Source organism: Dipodomys ordii, unplaced genomic scaffold (assembly GCF_000151885.1).
Source record: "Dipodomys ordii isolate 6190 unplaced genomic scaffold, Dord_2.0 Scaffold1, whole genome shotgun sequence".
In the NCBI taxonomy this organism is placed as follows: Eukaryota; Metazoa; Chordata; class Mammalia; order Rodentia; family Heteromyidae; genus Dipodomys; species Dipodomys ordii.
This window is the reverse complement of record NW_012267217.1, coordinates 5902152-5912502: the sequence shown is the minus strand read 5'-3', so window position 1 is coordinate 5912502 and position 10351 is coordinate 5902152. Positions and strand designations below refer to the sequence as shown.

Here is a 10351-nt window from a genome sequence, read left to right as displayed (position 1 = left end):
CCTTGCATGCATGAGGCCCTGGGTTCGATTCCTCAGCACCACATAAGCAGAAAAAGCCAGAAGTGGTGCTGTGGCTCAAGTGGTAGAGCGCTAGCTTTGAACTGCAGAGCTGAGACAGCGCCCAGGCCCAGAGTTCTGGCCCCACAACCAGCAAAACAAAACAAAACAAAACCTTTTAATGCAATACACACGTTTTTTGCCTAAGTTTTATAGATCTGGATTCTGGATTTTGCATTTGCATGGAAGAAAATATGGCTGCATAGGAATTGTAGGTAAGATTTTCCTTCTAGTTAACCGATTTCACCAGTGTCACGTGGGTGATTAAGTATCGTTAGGGGAGCTAAGAAAATAATAAATGGAGAAACGGGGAGGAGGAGGAGGAGGAAGAAGGGAATGAGAGAGAGAAAGAAAGAGAGTGAGAGAGAGGGAGAGAGAGAATCAGCATGAATTAATAAAAGAAAGGGAAAAAGAAGAGAACATGGCAACAGTTAGACCCACCCAGCTGTACATGGAGTTCTGTAGCTCTCAGAGTTCCAGTTTCATGATCAACTGCACCCATGTCTGATTCCTGGGCATCAAGGTTGCCTTGTTACTCTGGCTAAATGAAGAAATGACCAATTCAGGCATCAAGATTCTCTATGGTTTAGCTATATAATTGGGCTTTCTGAAACTAAATACTGTATTGACCTTTAAATATCATCAATCCCTAAAATGGAATGCCCATTAACATTAAAATGTAAAGTATGGCTTTAAAAATGACTACAAATTATTTGGGTTATGTTCTCATTTTAATTAATTTGTGCATTCCATTAGATAAAGAATGAAAATATTTGATTTTTATTTACATTAGTTTTTGTAGTTTTGATAATTATCAGTAGAATCCAAATTTTACTTAACTTTCCTTTTCAACTTTTCTTTCTTGATTCCATAATCATTATTTGTGTTAGTATCAATGGAACTCAAGTTTTACTTTATTTTTATACTTTTCTCTGTCCATTCTAGATCATTCCCTTCTGCCTTTTGCATTTTCTTTCATTTTTTTCCTTACGTATCTTTGCCCAACAATTCCATCAATATAATAAGTTGACTTCAGAATTCAAATTAATTACTGAATGATGTATAATCTAAGCAATAATATGCAATTAAGGGCTTTGCTTTCATAGTTCTTTCCCTATAGAATTAGCCACAATTATCTACTTTCAACTCTACTATATTATTCTTGACAGTGCTGTCTCCCACCATTAAACTCCCTTGGTGGAGGGCCGAAATTATTGCATGTCGCCTACCGTTGTAATTCTCTACAATAAAACATTTATAATAAAACTACTCCTAAGAACTGTCTAGATTGAGTATCCCTTTCCTCTTCTATTCTTCTTCCTACCCTACTGGTCTACTGTTTATCATTTCCCTGACCTAATCCACAACCCAACCAACAACTTTATTCAGCTCCTCAGTAGTGACTGGTAACAACTGGCAACTTCTAGTCTTTCATTCTCTACTTACATTCTTACATTCTTCTACTTTCTTCCATTGAAGATGGAATCCATGACTAGATCCCTCTTCTCTTTCTAACCTCCGTGGTTAGTGTCTGCCAAAGATCACAAGGACATTTGGATCCTCCTTGTGGGCCGTACAGAATTATCGGTACAGAAAGAGGGGTCGGCTGAGAACAGCCCCCTCATGTACCAAATTACTTAACTGACCTTCTTCGATCTGGGGTCATTCCCACCCTCTATTTTGAATTACTCAGACTTTTGTGCTTTCCCTTCTCTGTTCTGATTCTCATCCAAGATGATTCATCAGTCCATAGCATGAAATATCTCATCTATCCCTAATGGATTTCAAGTTTAACTGACTAATCTAAGTACTTCCTTCCTTTGAGCCCCAGGCTTACTTGTCCAACTACCATTTCAAGCACTTTCTACTAGAAGACTCTACCTGCTGTGCCCCTGGCCTGGCCACTCCCCAGCCCTCATCTCCACCATTTCCTCTTGCTCACCCTCTCTAAGGAAAAGCCACAGGCCTCTTGTTGTTCATTATTCCACATGCAGGTCACAGTCACTTGAGCCTCATCTTCAAATCTGAAGTTCTCTTGTTCTACAATGCCTTTCCCAAATATTATTACCTTAGCTATTTTTCTCAGGAAGGCCTTCCTTGATTAAAACTAAAATGACATCGTTCCTTTTTACCTTTCAATCCTTTTACCATTTCTTCCCAGAACACTGACAAATCTTGTCTGCCTCGAAAATGAAGTTTGGGGCAGAAGAGACATGCTCATCTTAGAACCTCAGCTCCTAGGATCATGCTTAGCATATAGGAAATGCAGATGGCTAATAGGAAGAAGAATTCTAACTCTTAAGGGTTGTATCGGGGTAATAATGAGCCAAGGACAACATGGCTGATGATTTACTTACTCTCTATTTTTCTGCTTCTAGAAATCTGTTTAAAAAAAAAAAAGAATCTCTACAGAGATGTACCACAAACTTCCCAAGGCTAGACTGAAATTCCTGAAGTGATTATTATCAAGGCCAGATATTCCCTTGAGGATTTTGCTGATGGATATCAGGTCTCCACTTCTGTGGTAATACAATCTCCCACACTGGGGGCTCAGTACTTCTCAAGATCACTTTGGTCTCCTCAGGAGACCTTCTTCCACATTCTCCTTCTCACAGCTTCATTCTAAATCATGTTTATTTATTTACTTCAGCGAACATCGTGCTATCTTTCTTTATCTCTGGTATTATACTCAAGGCCTCACTAAGATTGTCTGAGTGAGCTAACAACTTTCCTTTCCTTTAGACTAATATTCATCATCTTCTTGGATGGGCCAAGCTTCTACAATTATTAGAAAACATTTTCTACTCTTTTGTTACCTACGTATTGCTTGTGGAAGCTTTGTTCATTCAACACTTTAAGCCTTCACCACACCCTCCTTTGAAAGAAAGTCAGAGTGAAAACATTTCTTTCCAAATATTACAGCCCAGGTGAAAATACTCTTGTTAAACATAACTTCATCTTTTGTTTCTCTTATTCATTTGACACTCATTAGACTTTAAACACTGTAAAACAGAAACAGCACCTGTTTTGTTCAACACTATGTTTAGAGTCAATAATGCCTGCTAGGGATACATGCTAAATAAACATGCGAATGAACAAAGGAGTCAGTTCACAGAATGCATCAGTTTAGATATGGATATGTACTTTCACAGTCCCTAGTGTCAAGTGTCCTAGAGGGTCATCTAGTGTTCTATCAGAGACCAGATACCTTATACAAGCTTAAAAAGTAATTAGCCAGCATAACCACCTAATTCCCATGAGTTACATTTTTATGTTTTTTTTATTATTATCATTGTGAAAATCCAAGTCTCCTATGGCATTCTCGTTCACTCATCTATTCCAGATATATAAGTCTCACATGGGAAGGGAAACAGGGAGTCCCTTTATCACCAGCCATTTCACTGCTGGCTGAATGCCTAACTGCACATGTGCAAATAAAGACTCGAGGAATTACTGAAATGCCCTTAGCTTTCTTTATTCTGTTGAGGTAGGCGAGCTTCCTCCATTAGACACTTTTACTATCATCTAATTCATCACTAAAATAATAAAAGAAACTTGTAAAATGGCATAGCAATATTTGTAGAATATGGTCATTATAAAAACTTAATATAAAGTCATAAAAAGAGAAAAAAATGAGATGATTCCAGACCATTTTTCCTACTAATCTCTAGTCCCTTATAATGTGTTATAGTAACAACTCCTCCCCTCTTCCTCAAGAACAGAACTTGGACGCAAAAGTCTGATGCTGTCATGCAAAGATTGGCACCCTACCACTTGAGCCAAACCTCCAGGTGTAGTTGTATTCACATTTTGAGAACCATTTCTTTTTTTTTTCTTCCGGTCATGGGGCTTGAACTCTGGGCCCGGGCGCTGTCCCTGGGCTCTTTAGCTCAAGGCAAGCGCTCTATTGCTGGTTTTCTAGTGGTTTATTGGAGATAACAGTCTACCAAACTTTCCTGTCTGAGCTTGCTTTGAACTGTGATCCTCAGATCTCAGCCTCCTGAGTAACTAGGATTACAGGTTTGAGCCACCGGTGCCCGGCTTGAGAACCATTTCTATACCAACTTCTTGGGGTTGTTTTGTGTTTTAAAGTTCAACATGTTTATCTCCCCTACCAGTTCCTGTTTTTATTCTTGTACTTTGGGGGAGGGAAAAATAATAATGAAAGTAAGTAGACACTTATTTGATACTTGATCAGTGCTTGATATTTTCATTTATGTTCTTAACCTTCTCAGTAACCTCAGGATATATCAGATAATGATATATCCTATTGGTGGTCAGTTAGGAGTGAATGTCGACATCTCACATTTTCAAACTAAAATTCTAGAATCCTGAGATTAATTTTTTATACAAGGAACATAAAATTTATTGCAATGTTATGAAGAAACTCAATCTAGATTCAAAGAATAATTTGCCAGTGGTAAATGCCCAGTTCTGTAACATAGGTTTGTAATATTTGTCTATCAAATACAATCTTTCTATACTGAATCCTACCTTATACAAGAAGCAAGAACATTATGTTTGTTAGCATTTTTAAGATGGTAGTTTATGTGTCCATCAATCCTATTGTAACTATGGGCTTCAGTAATAAAATAAAAGCAAAGGAAAAGGCAAAGAATCATTAAGCCATACCAGTATAAACTCTAAGCTCTGAAGACAAGTTCCACATAAAGATCTTCAAGTTTAAACAGGAAGGAGAATCAAACATTAGGGGATTTAGGTAGATAGGAAAGAAAGACAGACTGCATGATGATATTTCTTTTAATAAAAAGTAGGGAACAAAAGCAAAACAACCCCCTCCCACCCACCCAAGGACTTAGGAGTGAAAAAGAACATCATGGTATCTGTATAATTATCAAATTTACTGAACTAACTAGTTATTTTTATACATAATCCTGTGGCAATTACCTACTTGCTTTTTAAACACCAGAAGAGACAATTAGCATTGCATTTCATGTAATAAGATATTGACAGTTAAGAATTTAACACAGATGACAAAAACTGAAGCTACATGATCCTTTAAGCCGAATACTTCAGAATTCTTACTATCTTTCTAGTGTCACAGTACTAGAGCTTGAATTCAGGCCTGAGTTCTTGCTTAGCTTCCTGGTGCCCCACGTTAATTATAGATAAGAATGTCTTAGCTTTGTGTGCCCCAGGCTGGCTTTGAACCATAATCCTCAGAATTCAGCCTCCTGGGTAGCATGAGCGGTTACCAGTGCCCAGGTAAAGTTATCTTAATGCTAACCAAATTTCCAAGGCTCCTTAAAGTGAATTCTCAGACTACAATTTCATGGAATTTTATACTTTTCTATCTGAATAACTTCCAGTAAGAAAAAAAAAAGTAAAACAAAAATCCTTATTTTCCATAAAAAAATTTCACATTGATCAAACCCTATGTGAAATTTTACTTTATACATAATTCCACTAACCACAGGACTGCCCTTTCCATTTGAGCATTTAATACTAAGCTTCATTTTACAAATGGAGATATCTCCATTTTGACACTAAATGGACTGCCAAATAAAAACAGAGACTATATACATTTTTTAAATATACATAAACAATAGGCACCAGTCTTTCACACCCGTAATCGTAGCTACTCAGGAGGCTGATACCTGAAGATCAGGTTTCAAAACTAGCCTAGGCAAGAAAGTATGTGAGACTCTTCAATTAACCACCAAAAGGTAGAAATGGAGCTTCAGTAAAAGTGGTAGAGTGCTAGCCTTGAACAAAAATCCTTAGGGAGACAGAAGGGTCCAGGCCCTGAGTTCAAGTCCTAGTACCACCTCCCCCCACCACGTACATTAAAAAAAAATCATCTATATGATTGAAATATCCCCAGTGAACTGTATTCAGTAACTCATCGTCCGTTCTTGTAGTTGTGCACAGAGCTTGAGTGTAATGTATGCATATAATTTATGTTCCAATGAATGACAAAGTGAATAGTTATCTCTAGTGCTATAATAAATCAAAGATTGATATGTCTTACCTTTGCCATGGCTTCTCCCATCCTCTAAGAGGGGCACAACAATAGTGTTGTTCACGTTTCCAGGCGACCGGACAGCTGTATAGACAACAGGCACGGACTGTACCACCACGGGGATGCGGTGAACGTGACTCAGTTTGTTAGACTGTAAATTCATGGGACTTGAAGGCGGTACGGGATGGATAATGTGCAAAAACTGCTGGCCTCCCACACCAGAGGCCGAGGCAACAAGAGGTCCTGGAGTTAATACTGTTGATGAAGATGATGCTGAAGATACTGATGTGATAACAGTTGGGGATGAGGCTGGACGACTGGAAGAGGATGAAGAGGTTGAAGTAGACGACGGTGAAGAGGCAGACGCTGTCATGGAGACGGGGGAGGATGAAACGGCGGTAGGGGACGTCCTGGCTTTGTTTATAGACAAGTCCACGGGCTCAGTTTGTGTTTGGAAGTGATCTACAGGTAGTGCATCCTCCGGGGGCTCCCCTTTCACATTATTTAGTAACAGGGGGACAGCTTCCATATCGGGGTAGTTGTGGACGTTTGGAGACTGTGGGGAGAAAAACGGAACACAAATTTATCTTGGTGAATCTTACACGGTAAGAAATGCATGATTTATTACTTGTGAGTCTATTAATTTTTTTCCTTTTGTTCCTCTGGGACATGAGTGCATTCCTCAAACATTTGAAGAATTGTTCTGCAGCAGTCTCGGTGATTAACATGAAAGGAACAAAAGTATAAAACGGAGTGAGTCCAATCCTATGGAAAGAAACAAACACACTTGTTTACCATAGATTAAAGCTGGTGGCTTTACAGAAGAGAGAAGAGGCTGTAGGAATCTCACAATGAATAGTACAATGATGTGAACTCAACCTTACAAAAACAAGTTTGCAATACAAAGCATTATCTATGTAGAACTGCATAAAAATATTTTATTAAGTGAAAACATCTGCTTCCTTGGCTTGACTTATCACTGCATTATGTGTCAGTAAACTGAGTTTCAAGCTCTACAGTTGAGCCTTTCTACCTACCCTTCCTCAGAACTACCACCAAAAACAAAACAACAACAACAAAACAAAACCTTATTATAATCTGAATCACAACCAGCAAAAATACTGGGAAAACTCAACTTTAATATTTCTACCATCATGCTTGGTTCAAGAACTAGAACATACTCATTCTGAATAATCAAAAACAAAATAAAAAGGAAAAAATTTTCCAGTTGGTTACCACATTAATAAATGTTTAAGTCATTTCTAACAGTTTAGAACTTAACTTATAGTGCAGGATACAATATTCTTTTCTGAAAATAGCGTACACAAATACCATACTCACCTTGTTTTAGAAGTATTCTATACTGTCTATGATTTTTTGGGGGGAGGGGAAGGGAGGGGGATCAGTCATGGGGCTTGAACTCTGGGCCTGGGCTCTGTCCCTGAGCTCAAGGCTAGCACTCAACCACTTGAGCACTTAGGTTTTCTGGTGGTTAATTGGAGGTAAGAATCTCACAAACTATCCTGCCCAGGATAGCACTGAACTGCGATCCTCAGATCTCAGCCTCCTGAGTAGCTAAGATTAGAGGTGTGAGCCACCAGTGCCAGCCTATGATAATTTTTTTAGTTTTATTATCTTTAGGTCATTGCACCAAGGGGTTACATTCAACATGTCAGTTTATGAGTACAATGCATCTTCATTGTTCTTCCACATCACTCCCAACCCCTATCAGTCCCTCCATTTTCCTAATCTGTCTATGACATTTTGCTCAACTCGAAGTCATGACCATTTTGTTCAAGTTTACTTAGTTTCATGAAAACACTTTTAACAATAAAGACTTTAGGATTTGATCCAGACCAATATTCTTAGCCTATGATTACATGTATATGTATACGTATATACATATATATCTGTACATCCATAAACACAACAAAGCAATTATGGAATTTTTACTTCTGAAGCCCAAAATAACCAAAGAATACTACTGACACCTGTCAGTCTAGCTTTGTCAGAGATAAGTATACTTAACAGATTATTTTGATTATATCTAATTTAGCCAGGGTTTAATTCTATTACATGAAAACCAACATCTGTATTTCAAACTATATGATATACCAGAACAAGGATATATAAAATTATGTTAAGTTGGTTATTTCATTCAAGATTATTGAATGAGCATACACTTAAAGAACAAGAGCATACATTTTAAGAACAAAAGCTGTTTTGTAAGTTTTTCTTTGTGGAATATAAATTATAGTTCTACTCAAAACACACAAGAGGCAACAGCATGAGTGTTTGTTCAACAACAATGGGAAAAGAAAGACACCAACTCAAAAACTGTACCAGACCCAATAAACAGGGAAACAGATTGATATTTTAATGATTTATTCTTAGCCAATACAATTACCTGTGAACATATGAAGTAGAAAGATTAAAACTGAGCCATCTAAAATACTCCCATAAAATATTAAATAAGATTGTCATGTGGGGCTGGGAAAGTGGCTCAGTGGTGGAGTGCTTGCCTTGCATACATGAGGCCCTGGGTTCGATTCCTCAATACCACATACGCAGAAAAAGCCAGAAGTGGTGCTGTGGCTCAAGTGGTAGAGTGCTCGCCTTGAGCTAAAGAGTTGAGGGACAGTGCCTAGGCCCAGAGTTCAGACCCCACGACCGACAAAATAAATAAATAAATCTTGCTTAAAAAAAAGATTATCATGTGCTGAAATTGAGAAACAATTATACAAATTTTCCGAACAATACTAAGAAACACCAAAGAACAAATCAAACACTATAAATCAAGCTATTTTTATAGAAATTTATGAACAGTATCTACTCCTCCAACTAGAAGGGTATGTTGGTTCACTGTCAGTATTAGCATTTATTTCTTGGTAGAATAATGCAAGTTGTTTCTTATCAGTATGTTACACACACATAGAAATTTCTTCAGGTTGCTTTCATAAAAAAATGCCAACTGGTTTATAATTAAAAACACCTAAAGTAAAGACCAGGCATGGTAGCACATACCTGTAATTCCAATTACTGATGGAGGCGGAGCACAGAAAGAGTCTCCATCTGAGGTTGGCCACAGCAAAAGCAATAGACCCTGTCTGAAAAGTAACTAAAGAATAAGGGGCTGGAGTGTGCCTCCATGAAAATACAGATTCTTTCCACTGCAAATTTGTTTTGTCCTAATTTTCTACTTAGACATAGATTCACAAACCACGGGCTGAGGGGAGCAGGGGAATTCTAAAGCAGTACAATTACTCTCTATAAAAATATAGAAGATATACACATCACTATGTATCTGTCATCCTATATAACTGTACAAAATAGACAGAGCTTTAATGTGAATTATGGACTGTATCTAATCATGTGTTTATATATATAATTTCATGAAGCCATTTAATTTAAAAAATAACCTCATACCAAAGTTAAAGGAGCCATTATGTAAGGTGGTAGGCATAAACAACATGTTCTTTGCCAAATTGCTCAGTAAATCTTGTTTGTCTTAAAAATGTAGTTTCAGTGATCGAGAAGTATTATATTCATAAACTGCTTTGTTGAATGGTAACTCTATTGTACAACTACTTACAGATAATGACATAAAAGATATAAACCAATGTAAAAAATGATAAAAAATAAATAAAAATAGTCTACTAGCTGTTAACAAGATCAGTTTACCTATCATTTGTAAAACTAATAACATAGAAATATAATCATAACATTTATAAATTAAAAAGAGAAAAAAGTTACAGCTTTTTCTCTCTCACTATTAGAACATCTTTTGTTCTTAGTTTTAAATTAGCACTATTTTTCAGCAGATGACTTAAAATATTTAAGTTTTACTACACAAGAAAACAAAACATGTTTTACAGAATTTTAAAGGATGAAGGTTCATTTAAATATTTTTCCTAAACCATAATCTCATTCTGATGCCTGAGGCAAATGTTCTGTGCTAGTTACATATTTTTAAATATGCAATAATGTTTCCCTTTCTAAAACAGATTAATCTTTGTTACCAGATGGTCCTTGCTTTGGATTTTACAAAAGGATAGCCATAAAGAGGTGTTTTTGTAACATTATCTCACAGAGGCAAAATATATCAAATTTTAGAGAAAAGAAAACTTGATCTCAAAATGGTAGAGATTGTCCAACCCACATTTGGAAATTATAACTCATAATAAACATACAGAGCAAAACCATCACCTTTTCCTTAAAGAAAGGTCTATTCGCAAAGGTGGGTTGGACCACTGGGGTAATTCAAGCAAGGAAGCAATCTAGAAAAGGTTGTATGTGGTTGTCTTCTTCTTT

The 10351-nt window shown here is 37.0% G+C and overlaps 1 protein-coding gene across 1 annotated transcript in view; it reads right to left on the bottom strand.

The window, feature by feature from the left end:
• The window catches only part of Klf12 (Kruppel-like factor 12), a 179773-nt gene that overhangs the window by 116370 nt on the left and 53052 nt on the right, over window positions 1-10351 (bottom strand). Inside the window, exon 2 of the mRNA XM_013010447.1 lies at window positions 6050-6596. Coding sequence (XP_012865901.1) covers window positions 6050-6596 — 547 coding nt within the window. The remainder of the gene's footprint in view (window positions 1-6049; window positions 6597-10351) is intronic.